At 38.0% G+C, this 25,727-nt stretch overlaps 1 protein-coding gene and 1 long non-coding RNA gene across 4 annotated transcripts in view; one reads left to right on the top strand and one right to left on the bottom strand.

Moving 5' to 3' along the window:
* Positions 1-8,610: 8,610 nt before the first annotated feature.
* The window catches only part of HOMER1 (homer scaffold protein 1), an 87,005-nt gene continuing 69,888 nt past the window's right edge, over positions 8,611-25,727 (bottom strand). For all 3 annotated transcript variants that reach the window (XM_084503237.1, XM_084503236.1, XM_084503238.1), the window contains 3 exons: positions 16,958-17,068; positions 15,396-15,476; positions 8,611-11,454 (listed from right to left, as the gene is read on the bottom strand). In XM_084503237.1, the coding sequence (XP_084359363.1) occupies positions 11,266-11,454; positions 15,396-15,476; positions 16,958-17,068 (381 nt within the window). In that variant the 3' untranslated portion in view covers positions 8,611-11,265. The remainder of the gene's footprint in view (positions 11,455-15,395; positions 15,477-16,957; positions 17,069-25,727) is intronic.
* Positions 21,592-25,727, top strand: part of LOC311426694 — a 33,327-nt gene continuing 29,191 nt past the window's right edge. The window contains exon 1 of the long non-coding RNA XR_014686972.1: positions 21,592-21,823. This is a non-coding gene — a long non-coding RNA (uncharacterized lncRNA). The remainder of the gene's footprint in view (positions 21,824-25,727) is intronic.

Genomic DNA, 25,727 nt, shown 5'->3' with positions numbered 1-25,727 from the left:
CTTAATGAAAAGACAAAAACCCTTTATTAACAGAGCAGAAATTTAAGTCCAGAAATGTTAAGAGCTTAGATCCCTTATTGCAGTCTCCTACATTTTAGAGCTAGCTAGTGACAATGGCATTCTATGGAAAGAGAGAACAAGCCTTCAACTGCAACCACTTAATTTACAAAGAGCAGTAATGATAATGGAAAAGCTCAAATTGAAAACCTTCACTATTTTTGATTTTTTGGTGTAAGTGCAATATAATATTTCAAAAACAAACTAGATCATGCATGAATAACTCAGATACTTTACAGGTATCGTTATGAGTGTTTTGAAGAAAGTTTCTACCTGTTTTCTGAAGGAAAAATACCCTAAAATCCACAGCTGATCATTTCCCAGACTAGTGTTGCCAGTTGTTTTTTTGTTTGTTTTGTGTGTGTGTGTGTTTTTAAGTAATACCACAAAATGAATATTATCTAGAGATAAAACTACAAAAATACTCATGGTGCATAGGGGTCTGTTTGCATTGTGCACCTTTTTCCTTCCAATCCTGTGTTTCTGGTACAAGAACCGCACCATGGGTAAGTCAAAGGCAGATTCTATGCCCAGCTGGTCCTTTAGCATGAAAAAAGAAAAGAAATAAACTGTGTACTTATGCAACAAGAACCGTTTAGAGATATATAATCCTGAGAAAAGTAGAAAAAATTACAATGTTTATAATAGCAACCTGAAGCAAAGGTTTGCTGGCAATGCAAACCTACACTGCAAAGAGTCTCATCAAAATACAAATCAAAATTTTTCTTGTATTGTTCGCCTCTGGTAATAATGGCATAAGCTATTAATTTTGCACTGTGGCAGAACAAGTAAGAAATCTGCTTTGAAATAAGCAAACTATTCAGTCATCTCTGACTATTGCTTGTGAAAGATGAGGATTATGTTTGTAGCCAGGGTGTATTCCTAAATGCTTTCACTGTGCTCAGCAGTGTGCTCACATCTGGTCTGGCAAGTCTGCTTCCACACACGTTTTGCTCCACAGAACAAACTTGTATGTAAGAGCATTTGTTGCCATCAACTGCTGTCTACCCTGGCATTGGCTCGAGCAGGTCAGTAGCTCCTTTTTTAATCACTTTTAGGGGTATTCCTACAGCCTGGAAGTATGTCTAATGCATGCAGCAGATTTGCAAATTAATGAATGGATCTGGATGCACACTTCAAGGCAGCGGTGTGCTACTCAGAATAAGGCCTAAATGTGTGCACAACACATAGAAGATGGGAGATGGGTAGAACCATCATTTATTTATTTATTTATTTTCATATTAGTTACATGTCAGATGGAAAGGTACATTGTAAATAAATATTAATTGGGCCACAGTCCATCTCTAAGTTATAAAACAACACTTCTTTCTCGCAGAAATCATGGGTATATTTAGGGTTTGGTCTCCTTCCACCAGTTTATGATCAGTATATGAGGGGATGTGGGGAAGGGAGAGATAAATATGGTAATTGAGTTTGTTTCAAAACCTGAGAAATGTTCCTTTTTTTGGCAGCTCTTACTGCTGCTTCCCATTGTACAGGTTTTGCTCCTTTTATTGCAGCAGGGAGGTTACAGCAAGCCACCCGTGTGTCAGCACTGCCAGCAAATCCCAAGCTTTATGCTCATGCCACAAACAGCTTATGTAGATCTAATGCCATGAAGTTTTGCCAGCATGTTTTTTCCTCTTTTAGGATGGAGCAATGTAATTAACTGTAAAACATCTGTAAATTTCAGATGTAGTATGTAGGCCATGTAAGTGACGCAAGCATCACTTTGCTGATACTGCAAAAGATCACTCCAAAGGTTTTACCAGGTGACTACTGGCATGGCCATGTGGCCAGCCCTGGGTGCAGGCATGAGCAGTTTTCCACCCTGCAGAACTGCAGTCGTCTTACTGCCATCGCAATGCCCTCCTGCCCCTTCCTCATTTGTTCCAAGACTCTCAGTTGTGTAACTCTCCAGACTTCATGCAAATCTGCATCCTTGTTGTGTTGACTGACTTGACTTTCGTTAAAGTGACAAAAGATGGCAGATCTTTGAAGATGGGGATCTTACTTAATGTTTTGGGGATCTTATAAATGTTTATAAATACCTTAAATATTGGAGACAGAGGCATTTAGCCAACCTCTTTTCAGTGGTTTGTGGGGACAGGACAAGGGGCAATGGCCACAAAAGGGGTTACAGGCAGTTCCGCACCAACATGCGAAAGAACTTCTTCACGGTGAGGGTGACAGAGCACTGGGACAGGCTGCCCAGGGAGGTTGTGGAGTCTCCTTCTCTGGAGATATTCAAGGCCCATCTGGACGCCTACCTGGCAGCCTGCTCTGAGGAACCTGCTTTGGCAGGGGGGTTGGACCCGATGATCTCTTGAGGTCCCTTCCAACCCCTACAATTCCGTGATCTCCCTTGACACCTTGCCTTGGTGGGGAGGGCTGGTGGATAGAAACAGGCAGAGATTCTTGCCCAGGCTATTACAGCTGCTGCCTGTCTGCACTAGTGTTGGGGCATGCCCTCTTCCCTTTAATTGACAAAAACTGGCAAAAAAAAAAAAAAAAAAAAAAGTGCACTGCATTTAAGCTCAGGCATCTGCCACCTTCTCCCATCATTCCTACTATAATTGTGAGCTGTCTGTGGTGTTTGTTGGAGGTTTGTGCCAGAGATAATCACTTGTATTATTTTTTCACTTTCTCCTTGCCACCAAAGACAGTAGGTGATTTTTCTCAGTGTGATTTCTCTTTTCACTACCTGCATCCTGCATTGGTTATAGAAGGCCAAGCACATTTATTGTCTTTCAAGCATCATTTACTGTTTACTTCATTTTTTAATCTTCTTTTCTAACTTGCATCATGCTCTCTCTGTATTTCACTATTTAAAAGTCACAGGAATAACAAAATCAAAGAATCATGCAATACATACAGAGCATTTATATTGACTATACTTTTTCTTCCTCGATATTTTATTTTGATCCCATTAAATTTCAGTAGAAATGCATCTGAACTCTTAATGTACAAAATCATCAACATATGCTCTAACTGCCATGCATGTTAACTACACAGTTTAACCACAACAGATGTTTTGTGAATCAGCTTTATATGAAGCACCATAAAGCGATGACCTTTCTTTTTCCTCCTGTTCACTTGCTGAGAGTAAACTGACAGACGGAGTGGTCTGAGACCCACAAAAATAAAACATTAACAAGCAATTGCACACTACGCTTGGTTTGTAATGGCATGTTGGAAAAGGAAAAGTCTTGAGTAGGCATTAAGAAATAAACAAATCACATAGCCTATCCCCTTGTTGCTGGAACACATACACCTATGTTATTCCTGTAAGTTTCCTGAGGGCTTCTATTGGTGTAAGGTCACAGCCTCTGAATGAGCAGTCACGGTGCCTAGAGGCTGAAGGCTATTAACATCAGGCCATTAATTGCCATCCTGCCCACCACTGCTGTATGAACAAATTACTTCATCCTCTCTGCAACGGACTATTCATACATCCCCTTGCTCCCCACAGCTCCAATACACACACCCACCTTACCTCACTCTTCTACTCATCATTAAACCAAACAGCACCTGGAGGCTCAGCCTGGTGGAGGCTGGCCCTCTGAGAGGCCAGGACATTCAGCCTCCAGACATTCAGCCTCCAGCGCTCACGGCCAACAGATGCAACCAGGGAAAGCAACCTGCTGGTGAGCGATGCTCATAGCATGTGCATGCTGATTTAATCCTCTCTGGGAAAAGCTGGGAGGAGTGTAGGGCTCTACTTTTCTCAGTCAAAGGTGGAATTAATTAAACTACCTTGATGGAGCACCTTTCTGTTCAGGAAATGAAATTTTGTCACTTAAAAAAAAAAAAAAAAAAAAAAAAAAAAAAAAAAAAGTCTATTCAAGCTATGTGCCTGGGGAAAACATCTGCAGGTTGCCTACCATGACATGCTTTGCTTAGGTTTGTATACAAACTAGCATATCTTAGCAAACACATCTTAATTGCAATAAGAGATGTCAAACAGAAATCTAACCAGCATTCGCCAAGGCTGCGCTATCAGCGAAATGGGGTTGACCTGTGTTCTGCTCCCAGCCACCAGCTGCCCACAGATCTGAAGTCTTTCTGCCTTACCAGGCCTAGACACACAATTTTGCTGAAGTCCTTCCTTTGTGGATGCTAAGTTTCAGGAATGCTTCTGACTAAGAGGGAATGTAGTGCTGTTGGTACCAGCTTGCTTAAACTGAACACAAAATTTAGGTCCTGCTCCTTCTGGAACTTTCCCAGCAGCAGGGACCTACCCGTGCCCCAAGAGTTCATAAAGGTTTTTTTCCATTATTCCCTCAACCCTCAACATGTCATTGAGATAGCAGATTATGGCTTGCCTTAAAAATAAATAAATAAATAAATAAATAAATAATAATAATAATAATAATAATAAATCTCATGAATATACTTCCATGCAGCAGCATTTTCCAACACAAGGCAGAGCTGTTTTTACAGGAGGTCATGGAGCTCAGCTTTCAATTTCCCCAGGTAGTAACACCCTCTTCTGGTGTTAGAAGATATCAAAGGAGCGAGTGACAAAAACCTTCGACTTTACAGGACAGATCGCTACCTACCCAACCTGCCAGCCCAGGCTGGAAGCTTTGTGACGAGCTCTCCCAATCTGATTTGGGAATACTGCAGCTGCAGTCTTTCTACAGTGACATTTCCAAGCAGCGCATTTTGGCAACACTTGTTCAGAACACGCCTGATGCTTCCTCATTGCCTCTTCTCTCCAATTCTGTGGCTTTCCAATTCCTCTAAGACTAAGTCATGTTCAGACAGAATCAACCTCACCCCATACACACATCCATGTACCTTCTGTGTGCTTCTAAATTGTATTTACGATAAGAACACGGATGCAAATAAAAAGGAAAACAAAGAAAAAAAAAAAGGGTTGAAATAAAGTTTGGACCTGTAGGTTTGAAAGATAAAAGAAACCACCCCAAATAATACTTTCATAATTTCGTTTTCTTTCAAGGGGGTGGGAAAAAGGTGCTTATATCAAACCAGCAAGTTACTCTGCTTCTCTCAGAGCTGCTGAGCAAACATCCCCATCCATTTTCTCCCCCTGCATGCCCATATCCAGATGTGGAGAGTGTTCTGCAGCAAAAGGGTTTGACCAGCAGTGACGGTGCTGCAGCTCGAGTCAGCAGCTCCTGAACAAAGTTGAGCAAACCCTCGGGCACCTCCAGGATGGGCAGGGGTGCAGCCAGCACCACCGTGAGTAGCAGGGAGGAGCAGGGAGTGCCGTGCAGGATGCTTGCTCCAGATGAACCCTTGTTTTTGCTCAGCTACCCCCTGCTACCCTGGGTACTCTCACTAAGTAAAAGTCAAGGAGAGAACTGTGTTTTTCTTTGTTTTTGAGTTATATTCTGGTTCCCACTGCTGTGGGTTCCTGAGGAACAACACTGCTGGAATCATAAAAGAACAGTATATTGAGACGTAGAGAAAAAAATTTTTTGTTTTGTTTTGTTTTGTTTTTACATTTCCATCTACTATTTAAGGATTGTGATGTCTCTCTTGCAAAGAAGGACAAGATCATTTTGCTTCCCATTTGCTTTTTTGTGTTTGTTTTTGTTTAAAGAGAATTCTGCCATGATTTAACATATATAATCCAGACTAAGAGAACTTCAAAGGTCTTGTTTCCTCTTGGAGAAAGCTTAGCTTGCAAATGCCTATATGGCCATATGTAATGTGACTCAAAAGGGGGAAACCCATACACACAGATTTTACTTAAACATACCTTTTCAGTGTAGGTCTTCCTCTCCCTTTAGTACCTGGATGCATGTAGTGTTTGTGATGGTCCAGGACTCTGCATCCTTCTTGATCTACTGGGAAAAAAAAATTCTTCCTCTTCAGACCTGTCACAGGAATGTAAGTTCTCTTTCCAAGAAAACTTCTGGGTTGCTACTCTCAGTCTAGTGGAGGCATAGAGGGCTGAGACACTGCTGGATCCAATCCTTGCAGTGAGATGAGACTTGCATGGGAGCAGATGAGAATCCCCAGAGCAGGGATGCCAAACTACTTCAAAGTTAAAGACAAGAGTGAGAAACCCCTCCTAAACCCAGCTCAGAACTTTGTTTCACAAACACCACAGATGGTAGGAGCTGAGGGCAGGAAAAATAGGAAGTGTCTTCACCTGCTGCAAGTGCCTAATACCAACAGCAAACCTCTAGACTTGTGAAGATGAAAGATTGGAAATGAGTGGGGTTTGCAGACTGCCAGGATTTGGCTCTGTTTATAAAGCCTAATAACGCTGACCTCAGGAAGCAGTATAGTTTCAGGGCAAGTCAGATGTGCTCAATATTGGCATGATGTGATGACCTAGAGGAAGCAGGACACAGTTTAACAAACTTTCTGTCACTGCTGCATGGTTCAGATGGTCTGTCCTCTGCTGTGAAAAACTTTCTTGCCTGTTTTACAGCTACTGGTGCCATCTAAGGGAATCCTTTTGACAATTCTACATATCCCCCCCCCCCCCCCCCAATCTGTAATGTCTTTGATAGTCATTCCTCCTTCCCATGCCCATCAGAATAAGAACTGGCATTTGAAAAGGACACAAACTACCAGACGTGTTGTTCCAGCCAAGCTGAGCTTATGCAGGACCAGGCTAGGAGGGAGAAAGCATGTATAAACTAGGCCTGTGTTTCTTTGGTCCTAGGAGGAGCTGCCACCAGTGCAGAGGCAGCACTGACAGCTGCAAGTCCCTGAGAGGTTGTGGCAGGCAAGCTGTGAGACCCCGTGACAGTGAGCACAAACCCACCCCACGACCCAGAGCTGTTGCAGGCACTGCGATGCCAACCACTGCACCTGCCTGCTGGCTGCGTTGCTTAGCCAGGACGGCGGAGGTGAGCTGAGCTGACTCTAGGATCAAACTAAACTCCATTTGTTGCTTCTGAACGTTTAACAGAACGGGTGAAATTCATTGTACTTATCTGAAGTAAGTGGAGTAAGCCAAGGAACTAATTCTATAAAGCAAAAATCGATATTTTAGAAAATGTCTACTACTCCGTAAAATATGTTCTCTGCTTAGCACCATTCAGAGGTAGTGCACACATGCAGCATTATTGAGAAAATGTAAACAAGATGATCTGAACATTGTTTTGCACGGTCAGGTCTATTTCCCAAAAAAAAAAAAAAAATCAGCATAGAACTGTGCACTTAATTGTCATGTTCAGTTACCGAGACTACACACATTTCGCTGGAGTTTCTTGATGTTTGTTTTTCTCAATTGTCTTTGACATCCAAACTTAATCTCCCTACTGGACTGATATTTGGCCTCAAGATCCAAGATTTCTTTAACCAACCAAGTTGAGTGCTTTTGTTAACACCCACAGTGCTGCAGAGAATTGAGATCTGCAACATCCCAGCCCTCTTTCCATGCTGTATTTCTGAAAAAAAATATTTTGATTTTTGCCTTTGAAATGAACCTCCTAACGAATGTGGTGTTCACAGATCACTGTTCAAAAGCCGCTTCAGTACAGAATATGAAAGATGATTAAAAAAGTAAGATTTATCCCCTTATTGAAGGGGCTAACATGGAGTTAGTCCCTAAATAGTAGAAAAATTAACAGAAAACAGAAACCTTCCACAACTGACAAGACACATCCCAAAATATTCATCTTTAATTGATGCATCGTTCATTCCTGTACGGTTTTTGTTAAAGGAATTGTCCTGGGAATGCCACCAGTAGCATTAAACGATACTTGTTTGTGTAACATCTGGTTTAGCCCTTTATTTATTTATATTTTACCTGAAAATGTGTTTTTGTAGAGACCACATAACAATATTTCCACATTATCAGTTCATTTTGTTCTCCTCTTTCCTGGGTATATTAGCCAGGAAAAGAAATTCCCAGTCTGTAACAGACATGAATTCACACACTTTACTTTGTCCACATAGAAAAATGAAGTTTCTGGATCATTGAGGCAGTTGGATTATGAACAAGACACTCAAAAACTAACTATCCAGACGGGGATATACTTACAAAAATCTTTTATGTCAAAGTCAGGATTTCACAACATAACAAGCTAATGCAAAATCCAGTAGCACCTGAAAGATTAAGGTAGCTGCTGCTATCACTTGCACATACTTGAAAAAGATTTAAAGAAAAAAAATAAAGAATAAAAGTACATTCTCCAGAGAACAGCAAATGTATTTCAAAATAAAATGGTATTTTATGACTTTTCTTTAGTTTTTGTTAGGTGTTTCTGTTTTTATTTTTTTTCTGTAATTCTTTTTGCTTTTTTTTTTTTTTTTTTTTACATGACTGTAGTTGCCATAAAACAAATTATATGCAATGTGACTGTTTGCCTCTCCCGTGCAAGTTCATGTTTTCATGCTACAGTACTCAACACTGTCTTCAGGTATATACATCCCCATAGTTTCGTCAATGATAAATACAATTCTTAATACCTGCCTCTGGGAAAAATAACGTTTCAAACAGGCAAAATACTATCTTAGAACAGAATTGGAGAGGCTATAGTAGGTCTAACCGCCCAAGTATGAACTTTAGGTTTCAGTTATTAAACACTCAACTACTGTAAATAAACATTAAAAATCCTCTTAGCATTCAGATTTTATTTATATGTGCACGTATGTCCACCATATCCCCATATTTATGTTTGACAACTATTTAGGAATTCAAAGGTGCAGCCCTCAGTAATTGTAAAAAATGAAATGAAGCATATCTACTGAATGAGAAAAGAAATTCTCAAATATCAATTTCCAATTTAAAATTTAATTTCAATAGGAAAATATTAAAAATGTGCACATCTAAATTTTTCCATGTTCTTTATATACATATGTGTGTGTACGTATACATAGAAATACTCATGTACCACACATATTCACAAAATTTAAGTGGAAATATTTCTGTCCACTATTTTCCCACATGTAAATGACATCATATCTTTAAAAATGTCAATAATAATATCATTAAAAATAATATTACATTTATTCCATCATCAACTTTCTTTTGTTTTTAGTTTCTTCATCCTTATACGTCCATCGAGCATTAATGGGCCAGATTTTCCTTGCACTTCCACAAATGTTATGCCAACTGAATGTTGCTGACAGCACATCAGAGACACATCTGGTTTACAGCAGCACAAGTGACAGGAGAATCAGGGCCAAACATCACCAAGGCAAATTAAAACCTGGCGAAACTAGCTCATGTGGACCTGATGAAGATGTACACACCATTGCCTAAAATCCACCAAATGAAAAACATGTAGCTCACCACAAAGTTTTCAACCAGTAGCACGCTGAATCAAGCTCCCCCCACCCCATTAATAAATAAAATAGGTGAGAAAATACCCTAAAAATATGGATAAAACTTAAACATTGTGTACATTACATACAGTATAATACATGGTGGTTTAGCATTTGACCTAAACCATTTTCCTGACTAGTCAGGGGACACCTGATAAATCACTGGTAAAGAAAAAAAAACAATATCTTAGAAATAAAGCATGTATTTCTAATATAAATGATAACTTGTGTGTATTATATGGTATATACATACAGTACACACATAAAACAAACTTTCCTAGTTATCAATAGCAGTCTCTAAGTGGAGAACATTGTGTTGTACAAATTTAATAAGCAGCTAGATTTCATGTTTAACATTCAAATAATTTGGGGAGCAAACAAAGGTCAGTGCATCTTTCGACTCTGAAGTCTGACACTCATTCGTACCTTTTAAAAAAGCCCTCTTCAAAGTTACAAGCAATTTATGGCAAGAATGTACTTTGATGCGAGACACATGACACTTGGCTTACCTTTCAAAGAGTTGTGTGTGTGTTTTTTTTTAAAGAAATCTGTTATATAAAGAAATGTGTGTTTGCCAAAAGTCTGTTAAAATTACATCAGAACAACTTTAAAACCTGCTCACTGAGGATAATTGAATTCAATTATTTCCTGTTTTTAAACATTTAGTTAACAGTTCAGAATATTGCCTGGTGTCATTTCAATAAAGATGTGATATGAAGACCCATAAAAGAGTAAACATGTCTCCATTTCAATTTGTTATGACAACAAAACTTCTAGAAACAGCTTTCTTGGCAGGACAAGTTCAGTATATGAGTAATCCCTTGCAATAGCTCTATGCTCTTAATGCAGTCTATAATAAACAGTGCTCCCCATAAGCCATTATAACAAAACCTGAAATTCATGTGACATTCTGAAAAAGTCTCCTGCAGAACAGGCTAACAGTTAATTCAACATACATATTTGATACACGCAGCAAGGCCAGAAAACAAATGACTGGCTTGCTATTTCTTGTTACCTGTGCATGTTAAATTTTACATTTAAAGTTCTCATTTCTTTTTTTTTCTTTCTTTCTTTCCTTCTTTTTTTTTTTTTTTTTTTTTTTCGTGGGGGACTCACCTGCCATCATTGGTTGGCTTCAAAATACAATTTAGTGGAAGATAGTATCTCACTGTAATTACATGAAATTCATGTGAAAGAGTAAACCTTACATTGGACAATATTGTAGAACGCTTGCATAAATTCCATAAACAAATACGGTCTTTTATATAAGTAAATAAATTAAAAAAAAAAAAAGGCAAAAACAAAAGCAACAAACAAACAAGCAAAAAAAACAACCACCAACTGACCAACCAACTGAAGTACCCCAAAAGGAAGAACTTTACACAAGCAGTTAATAACTTCATTTCAATTAAAGATGCAACTCTCTCTCACCCCTGGCAAGAATAAATTGGTAATGGCACTGTTTCTCCACAGTGCAAAGTATCCTGAGAAATTATTAAGAACAACAAAATACAGGGCTGTCATCACTAACTTCTTGCACAAAACACAGCAATTAAATATTTTAAATAAATAAAACAGCAAATAACCTATATTGTGTCTATCACAAAAAGGGGATGTGACCTGGGACACTGCTAATTCTTCCATCACTGGATAATTAGAAAAGGATTGCATTCAATTACTGTTAATATCTTTCAAGTTATCTATGGCCAATAATGTACAAGGAGGTAATTTGTAATTCAAGTTTTTTGTTTTGTTCGTTGTTTCTTTTTCTTCAACTAGCTACAAGCTGAGTTCTAAATTTTACATTGAAATATGACTCAAATTTAAAACAAGCCCTCTCAGAGGAGCATTTTCTAATTTTGTGCAACTTTGATGCAGAGCCCAACACAGTCCTACATAGAGAGACAGTGCATCTTTAAGCTGATTGGCACTGAAATCCCATTTTCTTTAGCTGCATTCTATCAGCTTGGCCAAGTTATCCCGTAACTCTGTTAGTTCAAATATTTTTCCATCAAGAATTTCTAAAAGTGTCTTCAAGTTATTGCGAAAAGCTTCTTGCTCATTCTGACTTTTCTCCAGACGTTGCTCTAGATCAGACAGCTGGCCTTCCAGGTCTTTGTTTCGAATTTCTACTTCCTTCAGAGAAAATACATAACATGTTAATGCGTTATCTACAAACAGAAAGCAGTTTAACCTCCTCCTGGCATTCATGCACTACTTTTGTTTTTAGAATAATTTGTGACCCCTTGAAGTTTCCAAAACCAGAGCCCAGATTATTATTTGGATTGAGAAAATATCCTTTCCTCCATTTTTTCAATAATTCATCTGAAGGACAGATTCGTTTGAACAGAGATAAAATTTACTCAGTGCACAATGTATTTAGTCATCACTTCTGCCATTCAGAAATATGCCACCTAGTGAAAACAGCTTCTCAAAGGATTACTTAAGTTCAAAACTCTCCTTATTTAGACTACGTGGATTGCTCAAGGACATCAGTCCCCATCAGATGGACTCACACAGAAGCCCATCCAGATCACTGCTTTATGTACGGAGGAGTACCACCTTAGTTCTGTCCCACGTTATACACCTTTTCACACTGAAAATTAGGACTGGAATAAAACCGAGCAAGACTGGTCAAGGTGAAACCACTTGTAGAATACTTAAAGCCTCAAGTACAGGCTGTGTGTCCCATCTGGCTGCCCTGTCGGCGAGGTCTGCAGCACAGTGGTCAGGCTGAGACCACCGTCAGTGCTTGGAGGAGTGCTCAGGGCCGCTCTGCTGCAGGGGCAGATAATAATTTCTTAATTTCAGCTAAGAAAACCACTTTCGAAGGCAGCACTGGGACAGTGCACTTGGTACACCATACACCCTAAGCAGCCATTTTCCAGAAAAGCGCATACTGAATTATTATTTATGTGCAGTGACATTTTTTAAATTCTGCCAGCCTTTACAGCAGGTTTGTCACACAGCTTCAATGGAGCTGCTCTCAGTTTTCAGACCAACTTGTTTCATGCAGCCACATCTCCTCAAAACCAGAGTGCCTCACCTACTGCTTGTTTGTAAAGGGGCAAGGTAAAAATGACAGATTTTTGGCCACTGGCCTCGAACAACAGAGCTGAGAGCAGGCATTACCCCTTGCCGCCAGGATCAAGAGAAAGATTATTTTAATCTGTTTCACACAGATAAAATAGCTGCCAAGGGATTAAAGGAAACTAGCTGAAAGGGTGAGCTTGTAGAAACTACGTAAATTGAAACAGGTGTGTGCTTAGGCAATGATCAGCTTCCTCACAGGTGTTAGGAGCAAACAAGCTAGGTGACTGTAACCCTGTCAGTACCTGCTGCAGGCTGTCCCTCGCTGGGCCTACACCTGACCTCCACACCAAACGCTGGCACGTGCTACATGGCTTCAGGGCCACAGGGATTCGGGCCCTCCACGGCAAAGTGACCTTGTGTGGCATGGAAAGGGGGCTCAGTGTCCCCTCAGTTCTGCTGGGTGGCACAGCCCTTTCGGTATTTCACACAATACTGACTGTTCAAGCCCACTCTTGGTTTCTGGAAAACACTGCTTACCAAATTTTACTTGTGATCCTGACATCTTACCCTTGATTAGTTTTATATAGTAGTATTAAATTACAAGTTCATGTCTGGATCATGTGCAGCTTCCTATTACAGTCTTCCTCAGAATTGCTGCTTCTTAATGGAAGAAGGGGAGAGCTATCCACGTAACATAATCCATTCCCCTACTTGTGTCATTTCACTTTATTTGCAGTTAATCTCACAGGGCAATAAGCCTACTCTTCTGATCCATTCAGGCCCTTTACATGGTTTATTGTACACTGTTTTTTTCAAGCTCCTACAGCAGGAATAATCACTTCTCACAAATCATTTTCTTTTAGAAAATAAATAAATTATTAATAAGTAATTTTTGCTATTCACACTGTAATAATCTCTTGTGGAAGTCAGATAAAAGATCAGAATTAAATATTCAAATCATACACAACAGCTGTATTTAGGGATCAGGCACGGTAATAAAGATATCCTGACTTGCTGTGAGAGTCACACTGATCATGACTGATTGAGATGTCTTAATTAATTAAACTATTAAGTAACAAGGGCCCTGATACTTACCCTTTGCAGTGATAACATACTGCTGTTCACTGAGATTTCTCAGTGACAGATTTCAAATTCATTCCCTGATATAAATGTTTCAGAAATGTGACATACCTTGAAATAATAATTTCTTTGTATACTGTTTTTCATATAGGTGGTATTCCAAAATATTATAGAGTTACATAATCCATTTGTGAACACAAGAGGATGAAAAACGAAGCGGAAGAGAAAAGTGTTTGATGAACAGATACAGACCCTGGAGACAATCACTCTGAAAACAGACAATGAGTCAACGAAGAGAACAGACGTGGGATGGTCAGACCAGAGCTACGGAAGAAAACACCATATGTCTGACATCACAGGTGCAGGGTGAACTGGCTTGGAGAAGGCCACTGCTGTCGAAGCAGGATGAGTACTTCAGTACGCAAAGACTTAAGATCTTTTGTAAGAGCTGAATCAGGTCAGTAATAAGCTTTAACCTGAAGAACGGCAACTTTTATGTCAGATCCTAACCATTTTGAGAAAGTGATCACCTACAATGTGACATATGGACCTATGTACATAATACATCCATTTGGTTCCTAAGATAAATATATATTTCAAAAGGAAGCTACAATCTTTGTGAAGTACAATTATTAATAAAATGTTAGGATTTACAGATTCTCAAAGATCTTTAGCCTTTTGCTAGTCTCTCATAACTCTGCTTGCTAGGGATAGCTATTTCTCAGCTCATTATTACTTTTCATGTGATATTATGCTGATATTATTACATATGCCACTGCTAGAACAATTTCTTTCATTATAAGCTCATTTTTAAGTCACTCATATAAGTTCCTTTTCATCTGAAAACTCCCATGCTTAAAGTCAGCAACAATTTTTGGAATAGTGAAACAGGCAAGCTCAGGTATATTCAAAACAATCTTCAAAGAAGCACTGTAATAACATAGTTTTTTTTTACAAATAATTTGACTTAAGAATGGGGGAGAATGAATACAGTAATTTTGTTCTAATGTGGTTTATTCTGTAGGTTAAAATGAGATTCAAGAAAGTTTCAATTCACATATCGCATTTCAAAGAATATCTGCTTGATGATCTTTTAGCTGTGGCAGAGCTTGTTTTTGCCACGATTTAGGTCAAGATGCAGAATAGTGATGGTCACATTTCAGCACTTTGGATTTGGAGCCTGAGTTTCCAGCTGTATCAAAACTCTGATGTCTGAATTCAGAGTTTAAACCCATCTCAGCTCTGGGTCAGCCTCAATCAGAAAGCTGATTCTTACTAAGGGGGGCATGTCCGTGCTGGCTGGTCAGCCCAGCAACAGAAGGACAGGAGCTCAGACATAGCACTGCTTCCAGTAGGCTGAGGTATCTGGCTATACACACAGTGAAGGATCAACCCAGAAAAAAAGAAGAAAAACAAAAAACAAACCACAACAAAACAAAGTAATACAAACAAAAACAAACAAAAAAAATATTCTAAATAATTATATATAATCCTCAAAATAAAATGTCAAATTCTGTTTTTAAAGTCTGTATTCTGCAAGAACACTCTAACCTTTATCAGAGAATGCTTAGAAGCTGAATATAGACTCATCCCAACATGATGCCTATCAACAAGCCTGATAGTTTAGTGGCACACAAGACCTATGACAAGGCATTGCTGTGAAAATGAGACCAGAACTGCCCACAACATGTATTGATGAAGGACATCTGCTTGCCTCAGAGCTGGGTGGAGTTCGGTGGCATTATAAATGAAACTTGGTTCTGTTCCCTCAGTGAAAAAATAATGACTTACCCCAGGTAGAAATTGTGGTACTAATTCCCCAGAAGCATCTTGACCCACCACTTTACTACTTACGTATTTACCCAGAAGCTTCGATCAATACAGCAGAAGTTGCTGATGTAAACTGCTCACTTGAAGATCATTTTGCCCTTCTACCTAAATTAAGATGATGCACTATAGCTCACCTGTAACTTCTGGGTCAAAGAATCCCTCTGTGCCTGGAGCTCTCTGGCGTTGTCAATTTCTTGTTTCAATCTTTCTATTTCCTGAAGGAGAAGAAACAACTTCTTTAGCAACACATTATTTGGATTGGCTTCAGTACAGGTAAGCTGGCTGCTTCTTCCTCTCCATAGCAATGATACCAAAACTGGCAACTGGCTACTGCCTATCTTAGCACGTGACATTTAAGCTCTGCTCCCAATACTCCTGAATCACAGTCCCCAAAAGACAATCCCATTGTGAATAAAAAATAAAGATAAGTATTTTCTTTGTCATGCAAGTCTAAGCCTCCTTTCCATACAAAAGACTTGATTTTTTTTTTTCTTGGAATATTAAGGGTCCTTGTAATTTGAGAAACAATTTTGTTTTTTATGTTCTGTTATAATCTATCCTCCCCCATTTTTTCATGAGAAAAATCCAGTTCTCATCTGTGCGCTGCTTATTATGTCACTAGCAGCAGGGCTGAGCATCAAAAAATTGCCAGCCTTAACCATTGATTTCTATAAAAAACTTAAAGCTAACAAATATTTCTCCCTACAGGGGCATATTTACCTTCCAGAATACCTCTCGGAAAGGTATCTCTGCGTTCAGCAACTCAGCATAATTTGAAAGAGCAAGGGCACCAAAATGGGAATCATTACCAACCTAAGGCTAATCTCGTGTCTGAGGGAGCTTGAAGAAGGCTTTCCTCCATTTTGGGAGGATGTTCTGCTTGCTCCTAGGAGAGCTTCTCCTGCATCCTTCTCAGAAACAGCTAACAACAACACAGCTGGAGACCCTGTGGGACACACTGGCCCTCCAAATGTACATACCAGTGCGTGCCTTGTCTGTGCCCATGTAGGGCTCAAGGGATCTAGTCTTAAACAGGGCAAGCAAACCATCATACGTGGCCCCCTCCACCTCCTTCTTCCCATCCATAAAGGGGCAATCCCCAGTTGTTCTGTGGCACAAATCTGTTTTCCTCTAGGACCCCTGCCAGTGCACGTGTTACTCCAATTCTTTGTATTTTCCTGTTGCTGACTGAGCCCAAGGCAGATGGCACAATAAATATCATCCAAGTTACAGGCTGGGGTTTTGGCACGCTTTGAAGGAGAGGGCTTATATTAGGGATCATAAAAGTCAGCTATATTAACATAGACTGAAAAACAGATTGGCCTGAAAAATGGCATTGATATATTTCTTGCTCCAAACCTCTCTCTCCAGAAAAAGGAAAGCATGCTTATGACTGCTTCCCTTCTTAGTCAGTGTGGACAGCATCAGTGTGGTGATTGCTCTAAAAAAACCACATGTGCCTCAATGAAGACTTACTTTTGCAAAGAGCAGAAGCAAAGAAAAAAATATATATTTTTTTGTTCTTCAGATACCTTGCTTTATATTGGACAGATGTAGAAGGAAAAATATTAATCATTTCAAGTAATCTGAAAAATTAAAAGGAAGTACCACAACATTTGCTAGCCATTGCAAGATTAATATTGAATGCCTTAAGAATAGATGTAACAAAAAAGCCAAAACAAACATTAGCAAGTACCTCTTCTTTTTTCTTCAGCGTAGATTCTAATTCCTGTATTGTCTGGTTTAATTCTGTTTTATGTGTGTGGACTGCATTGGCTTGACTGCTCACACACTCTAGCTCAGTCACCTGTTGAAATAAGTGGTGGCAACACACAGAGAATTAATTGCAACAATTTCAAGGTACCAGTATTTCTTAGAATAAATAGCTGAATTTGAAATATACCCTTAGTTCTGGGTGACTTATGTTGATTAAAATGGTGAAGCTGTTCTTTTGAAGTCTGCATACAATTCCTTAACAAGTTGTTTTGCAGCAAATGGCTGCTGTGACTTCTAATGTTTACTGTAATAACTTGGGAACAATAAATTTAATATATTGCAGGCTGAAAAGAACATTAATTAAAAGTTATACTTACTAATTATTGAAAATTTTACAGAAGAAGCTGAATTACCATTTCAGAAACAGTAACATCTAGATGATTAAACACAGATCTAAGTAACCTCTCCATCTGACATTTTTTAATGTTGCACCATCTTAATCAACTAAGCCACAATGCTCACCCCTTTCCTAGCACACCAATTAACATTTCACAGCCTCAATTTCTGACTCTGCATCAGAAGATACTCAGCTACCAATGTACAGCTGCCAGCTTCTTACTTCCTGTAGTCTCAGACTTCATCTCCCAGTCACAAAACTAACAACTAATGGCACAATTTGGCTTTGTACAGTTCCTCTTTATTAGCAGGCAGCAAGCATTCTCCATCTGCCCTTGGATAAGATAAGATACCTGGCAATAGTATGCCCTTTTAATTTTATTTTTTTTAATTGATGAGATGTTAATATCCTAACATTCACAGAAAAATGGTTGTCAAAAATGGCTTATGCATTAAAGAAATAAAATTTCATGCAGCTACAGTCTACACAGAGAGACTTTGTTCATGTATCTCTCAAATTACAGCACAGTTTCAGAGAACTCTCACACTGCACGTCTGCATGGATTCCTGCACTAAAACCTTTTTGTTTAAGAACAAACTGTAAAAAAAATACAATTTAAAAACCAGTAACTTTTTTTTTTTCCCAGACTGTCTGTCAATCTTAGTATACAGTGTTTGAGAGAGCTGCAACATCTACCTACAGAACAAATCTGCCCCAAAAACTAGTTTGAACATAGCATGTTTCCGTGCTACCCAATTTGTCAAGGAAAACCTCTAGGTCACAAATTAAATTCCTTAGAAAAGTAGCCCCTAGATAGAGGGCATGTATTCTCCAGGACATTTTTCTTTCTTACATGAAAATCTTGAGGAATCAAGGGTGGTGCCTTCCACCACCAATATAGTCTAGCCAGAGAAGCCACTGTGATGCCAGTAATTTAAGACTCTGAATGGTTTGTAAACTTAAAAAGTAGATTACTGAATGCAGGGAGAAGTTGAGGGAAAGCCAAGATTGAAATACAAGAAAATTAAAACAAAATCCCTCTCAGCTTTTCTTTCTGAGTCACAGGGCATGAAATTCCCTTGTGTTCCCCTGTGGCCTGAACAGCGATGAGTAGTCTCGTTTCTCCTCCTGGAAAGCTGTCATTTGACATTTTTGCACACCAGGTTAATAAATGTAGAGACACTAAAATTACAGCAATTTTTTGGAGGGAAAAGGAGAATGAGGGAAGAGAAGGTAGCTTGACAGGACCCCCCAAGAACTATCTTATATACTGGAATTGCCCCAGAAGAAACATCTGTGCTCATGGCGCAAAGTAACAGCAGTTTGTTCAGTTTTATACGTCACTGAGCATTTTGATTGCAGTCTTAGACCTTTTCCTCAATTTGCCAAAACTGCACAAAAATATATCTATTTAGATTTTTTTTTTTTTTTTTTTTGGGGGGGGGGGTAACATCTGTTACAAGCTAACAATTGTTACTGTTACGGTATTCAGTACAATAACTACACAGACACAACCAACCAGAATCGCAACGCATCAGCTGGGATAAAGCTATGTCTAAACAGTGCCTGAACTAACATGTTGTTTGACATTACACTGTGTAAACACATCAAGAATCACCAACTCGCAGAATAATTTAGGCTGGAAAAGGAGCTTGGTGCTCATTTGGTCCAGGCCCCTCATTCAAAACCAGGGCAATTTTGAAGTTGTATTTCACTGCTCAGGGTCTTGTCCAGCCAGGAACCATTCACCATTTAGTAGTGTCACCACACTTTTATCCACATCAACCATCTTCATGCCTTCTGAAGTTCAACCTAGTAAACATTTCCAAACTTTTCTGCTGAACAAAGTCTTGAATTAGACGCAGAAGCTTCTGTGAACCCAGAGGTAGCGTTGATTTAGAAACCCACATTCAGACCCTTTTCCACCCATTTTGTAAGTCTGGAACTTTATACATAACCTCCAAGAAGGTCAATTTCTCTCTTAAAGCTGTTACGCCCACTGGCTCTTACCAAGTACTGGTGCAGTGAATACTCATTTACACTGAGTGGTACAGCCTCAACAGGAGAGACGGGAAAAATCAGCCCCCAAAACACCTTTCTCCTGGTGCTGTAGAAGCAAGGGGGCAGAGGTGTCTCTCCCTGTGACTTAGGAAGAGCTTGAACCCTACTGTTTTCCATGGGGTTTCCTCTGGGCAGGCACACAGGGTGAGGATGCATGCATACTGTTAGTGCAAGCTTGAAGTCTGAGCGGGCTGGTGGATTGAGCTGGGGTGGGTGAAATGTTACCTTGCTCTTGGCTGCAGGTATTGCTACCAGCCAGAAATGCCTCCTGTGAGAGACCCACTGGCTGCATGCCTCGCATGAACGCTCCTCAGTGTGCTCTGGACATACTAACTTGAGACACCTATTGAAATTGCTTAAGCAAACACAGTTGATTTTGCTTGAGCAGGGTACAGTTTGCTCCACAAACCTTCTTGCCAACAGTCAACTGCTCTCAGAAGAGGCTGCGATACCTTGCTCTGGTCCAGATTTCCTGTAGGCAAACACCCATTTTTTACTGCTTGTGCAAGAAAATAATGCATGGTTCAATTTTTTATTTTATTTTATTTTATTTTATTTTATTTTATTTTATTTTATTTTATTTTATTTTATTTTATTTTATTTTATTTTTTAACTGCTGAAAGCACAGTAACTTGGGAAAAAATTTTCAACTTAAAAACATGTTTACTTTAATAATAATCTTATTTAAATGCCCATTCCTATACAAATCTGAAAAGATGTCAAATATGCTCTCTTGCTGAATGCACCTTTAAAAAAGAAAATCATATTATGAACCTTTCAAAAAATCTGTAGAGTAAGATGGAAAATGATGCGATATAAAGCATACGTAATTGAAAACAGAAGTAACAAAAGATAAAGCTCTAGGCAAAAAAACATGGATAACATTTATTTGCTCTATTTCCTTGTTTCAAATTGAATTTATTTTTCTAATGACCATTGGTTCAAAAAACATCAAAAATAACTGTTTATGTGTTATGCACAGAAGGGGGCATAACAGGAAGCTAAAATGCTTTAGTCTGACCCTCCCACATGCTATTTTCAGGGACATCTCCTCATTTATTTTTTCACATTTAAGAGCAAGACTCGAGCAATCATTCAAGTCTTTTCACAGCAACACTAAATAATGAATCTCTGATTAAAACTTGTTTCCAGTACAGAATTCTGACTGTATTCTGACTTCTGACAAAGACTGAAAAAACAGTCTTTGAACAATAACTGACCAAACAAGGTTCTTCATCATAAGACTGCACTGACTTGCAAATCTGGAAAGTCTGTACTGTGGCTTCATATTTGAGACTTAAAGGAATATTATTCTTAGCCCCTGCTTCTGTATTTTACATTTGTCATCCAGGTAAGGATTGCTTGTAGAGAAAGAAATTCTGAAAGGGCTTTTTAGTGACGATTTAATGGGCTATTTTTTCTCTCATATGGACATTATTGTACTTAAATGCATACTTTATTGAGAAATACATCAGTAGAAATCAGACAGAAAGGCAACTTGTTCTGACAGAGCCTAAGCCTTCTCAGCAGAAGCCACTGAAGAGTTTTCTGGAAATTCTGATCTAAGGTCAATAGCCTATAAATAGAGGAGAATGCCAGGCAGAAGTTTTCATCATACTGTGCAGCTGTTGCCAAGACAGGAGGAGTGAGGCCACATAACAGAAGGGGAAACAGATTTTATATAAGCTTAAGACAGTAATTGCACAGAGCTTCTCCAAGAAAACAAACCAAATCAAAGCATGAAGAAAACAAATGTAGAGATTGTATCAAATCCTAACAAAGACAACTGCTTCATGAGTGAAGACTTTGGTTAGACTGAAGCAAAGAAGTGGGAATGACAGAAACATTTCAAGTGGTCGCCTTCCCAGAGCAAGTACTGACAGAATGAATCTGAGCTACATTTGCTCGAAGTTGATTAATTTTTTTAATACCACTTTCCTGAGATAGATTTGTATACTTCTAATCTCAATCAACAAACTGTTTTTTTTTATTATCTTAAGAGTCAGTACCTACAAGTCATGAACTTCTTTTCAAACTTCATACAGAAATTACTTTAGCTATTACAAAAATGCTGAGAAATATGGGTTAAAGTACATTTTTGGGGTTGCTTTAGTCTATTTTATAGATATACCTGACTATCTTAACTTGTTGTTTCCTAAAGGTATTCCACATATTTATTGTGGAACACAGTATTCAAGGTCTACTAACCTAGGCCACAGTGTAGAACAGAGAGAGTACTCATGCAAGACAGAATTTAAGTATTATTTATGTATTTTTAGCTGGTGCAGTTATCTTGCTTAATGGATTACAACCGTGATTGTGATATTATTCCATCAATAATTGAAGATGAACATCCTTCAAATTAAAAAGAGCCCTTTGCTTTCCAGAGTAAGTAGAAAAATGATACTGTGTAGCTCAGCAAAACAAGGAATAACTGCATAAAATTTCACATAACTTTTGCAGAAGAAGCTTCTCAGTTCTTCATGGTAGACAGTAAGATGGAAGACAGCATGCAAACAAGACAACCATAAGAAACAATCTGGTATGGCTTTCAAGAATAAAAACTCTGAGAAAAAATTTGGTTCTAATAAATGTGAAAATGCAGAGAACAAGGAAAATTGCTTTCCTATGTTGCTGCTGAAAAAAACAAAAAGTGCACCATCGTATTATCACTTCTGACAGCAAATTAACTATTGTAGTCTTCCAAGATTTATCTATGGATAAAATGATAACCTAAGGATAAGGGGAAGAGTTTTGTGTATTACCAACAATACATTACTTTTTTCAACTTAGAAATCAATTAAAGATTTTGCTGAAAAGGACACATTTTTCTCTGTGGGCACTGAAGCCTCAAGCCATGGAAATATCAAAATGTTTTCTACAGTTAGATATTTCTGCAGAGATGAAAGAGGAATAATCCATCATCTGCTTGATTTTTGTGAAAAACAAAATGAGACTGAAGTAGGAAAATATGAAAATACAAGAAGTGTACTAAAATCAATGCTCTGAGCTTCAGCCAGGCATTGCTATTTGCAAGTGATAGTGTTAATGCTAACTTCAGGGAATATCCCTTTGTCTGAAATTCAATTAGAAAGTGGTTTTTTTTTTTTTTTTTTTTTTTTTTTATCTGCTATCTGACCAGTTCATAAAATACATGCAATAGCAAACACAATACAGATATGTCATCTTTTAATCCTGAGGACCTTGCAATTTCCTCATTCTCTAATAGAGTTTTGGAATTATAAGTTATATTTCATTCTACAAAGCTTTGACTACATAAAAATGCTGCAGTATGTCTCCACAAAGTGCACTTTGTAAAACCTGCAGATCTTAATAATATTCCTTCTTTTTAGATAGATGATGAATATCGAGATGAGGGTCCTTAAGAAAACACACATTTTTTTTTTTTACTATCCCAGAGTAACAGCAGTTACTTTTTTATCACCCCACATTCAGTGTAAAGGAATTTCCACAAAAAAAAAATATAAAGATATTGTCTTGGGTCATAAATGGAAATCTACTCTAAAAGCAAATCAAGGCAAGCAGAAGAAGATGATAAAGAACTTGCCTTCAGTTCACCATCCATTAAAACAAACAAACAAACAAACAAACAAAAACATTCTGATTACAGGAAACAAAACTACTATAACCCGATTCACCTGCTTTGTCTGAAAAGGGGCAATTTTTTCAGTAAATTCTAAGTATTAAACAAGGTTTGAATCTTAATAAAGGCTAGATGTGGATTATAAGTATTAGGAATCATGCCTAAAAAGGGACCTGGGAGTCTGTGGTAGACACTTCTGTTCAAGGAATCATTCTAATCATTCTGACATTCTAAATTCAAGACTGACAACAAATAAAATTTCAAAACCAGTATGAAATTTATGATAGCTGAAATGGATATTGGACAAAAATGTACATCTGAGAGAAAAACACATATCCCTTGAAATAAAATGCTCACATTTTTTCCCTTGGTTATCCCCTAATATCATGCAACAAAGGTGGTCAAGTCACAAGGCTCTTCTCAAGGATTTTTAAAATACCACTGTGGATTTCTTTTTATTAGAAACTAGTTCTACTGTTAGGATAACAGACCTTAGGAAGGTAATTACAGCCTACTTTAAAACATAAACTCTTCTTTTAAGAAATTATTGCAATTTCAAAAATAAAAAGCAAAGTCACTGTTTTCCCACATATCTTCTAGAAACTTAACAGTTAGAACAGTTAGCCTTTCCAACACAGAAACTTAACTTGTTGTTTCTTAACTTAACACTCCCCAGAACGTTTGGTCAATATTTAACATTACTTAACATCACTTGGGCAAAAGCTACGTATGTATTTTTGCTTTATCAGGATTTTCAAGTGCAACAAAAATTTGCTTGCAATTCCAGATTAATGGATTGCATATGTAAAAATACAGATTTATTTGTCTGGTTTTTGTTCCCTTAGGATTGGTCCAACTGCACACACATTTGTTTCAATTAAATGCATTAAAAATGTTAGCAAAATGATAGTCCCATTGTTTCAATTAAATTGCCAAATGAACCATATTTACCCTGCAAAATGCTTATCTATTTTCTTCATTAAAGAATGGCACCACATGACTACCAAGCTGCATGCTAATTACAGTAATTTAAGAAGGAAGTTATACTCAAGTAGCCTTTTTCTTTAATCAAGCAATCTAAGTTTAAATATAAGTCCATATTTTTCAGGAAGGACAGGAGGGACACAGTCTTGAAGACTGTATAACAAAAGGTAGACATCACACAAAAAGCATGCATTGCCAATAATTTTTTGGATTAAATCTCTTCTTCTTACCACTCTTTCTGTCACCTTATTTCATATTTCCACTTCTAGAAAATTTCTTTCCTCACTCAAGTAAGTTATTCACAGTAGTCTCATATTGGTGATAATAAATTCTTCAATGAGCACTGACTTCTCAGCAAATCAGAAATCCACAGTATGGGCTCTGATTCAGCAAGCAGTTGCACATCTGCACGTTTGAAACTGAGTCTTGGCTATTCAATTATTAATGCAGGTGGTGGAAATGTGGAGGTGACTGCTAAGGGTCTGCAAAGATTTTCTATTGACATTTTTAGGATAATCTGAGCAGATGATTTATATGGGGCCTCATACTTCCTGTGGACTTCACCAACTGCATTTAGACATTTGTTTTCTTTAATCAGCATAGAAATGGCATAGTAAAATGATCATAGTTTTATTTCTGTATGCTCATGCATTTTTTTAAATTTCCACTTCAAAATTTCTTTTTACAGTAGTGAAATTCAAGATCCATTATTCGTCAGGTGTTCTTGATGACTGCATAAGATGTCTTCATACTTATTTCATTCACCAGATGAAAGAACCAGAACATAATAAGCTAATTTTATCTAATTTCCTAAGTAATCTTGGTAAAATAACAACCTAGAATTCAAGAGTTTACCTCTCTGTTCTTTTAGAAATACCCAAGAACTTGATCACTTGCCTTCATCTTGTCATTGCAGGTTTCTTTTCCTGCAGATAAATGATCTTCATGGACTGCAGCTCTTTTATTATGCACTGGTGTTATTACTCTGAGCTATTGCCCAGTGTCATAGGATGATTTACTTTAGCAGTTAGCATGCAAGAAAAAAAATGTATAATTGTAATTTTTTACATGACAAAGATGAAACTTTGGGATATGTTGCATAATTTATGTCACCACTCAATCATTTCCTTTCTGTGATACCAGGATTAATGTTAGTACCACTGCTATTTTATTTGTCTGAAGTAGCTACTTCAGTTGGTGTTTTTTTCTGTTACTGAGCTGTTCTAAACTCATGAATCCCTTTTGACTTCAAATGTTATGCAGGGTGTGTAGGAGTGCTCCCCAACCCTGCTCAAGGGAAATCCTTGTTGTTAAGCTGCTTCTGAACAGATTAGAGGACAGAAGGCTCAGAGCTTTAAGTTAAGCTCTTGATTGGGCAGTGTGTCTTCTCAAAATTATTTTCTCTTTGTATTTTGAAAGGAAAAGTCCATTCAAAAATTTAGTCAACTTTTGAAAAATATCTGACAAAATATCAACATACAGTATTTCTGACTTAAGCTCAAAATATAACAGAAGAGAGCACAAAACTTTAATTTATGGAGAACTTTGCACTCAGACACACTGAATTTGTATTCTATTTCTTCTCAGCTCTAAGCATTACTAATGCAGAGAATAAATGGAACAAAGAAAACAAAAGCCTCAGAGAAAGCAAATAAGTGCAGGTTAATGTGAGAAACTAAATTATCAGATGAGGAAATCTTAATC

The sequence above is a fragment of the Aythya ferina genome, assembly GCF_964211825.1.
Source record: "Aythya ferina genome assembly, chromosome: Z".
Taxonomy (NCBI): Eukaryota; Metazoa; Chordata; class Aves; order Anseriformes; family Anatidae; genus Aythya; species Aythya ferina.
The sequence above is the reverse complement of the archived record's forward strand: the minus strand, read 5'-3'. Positions and strand labels throughout refer to the sequence as shown.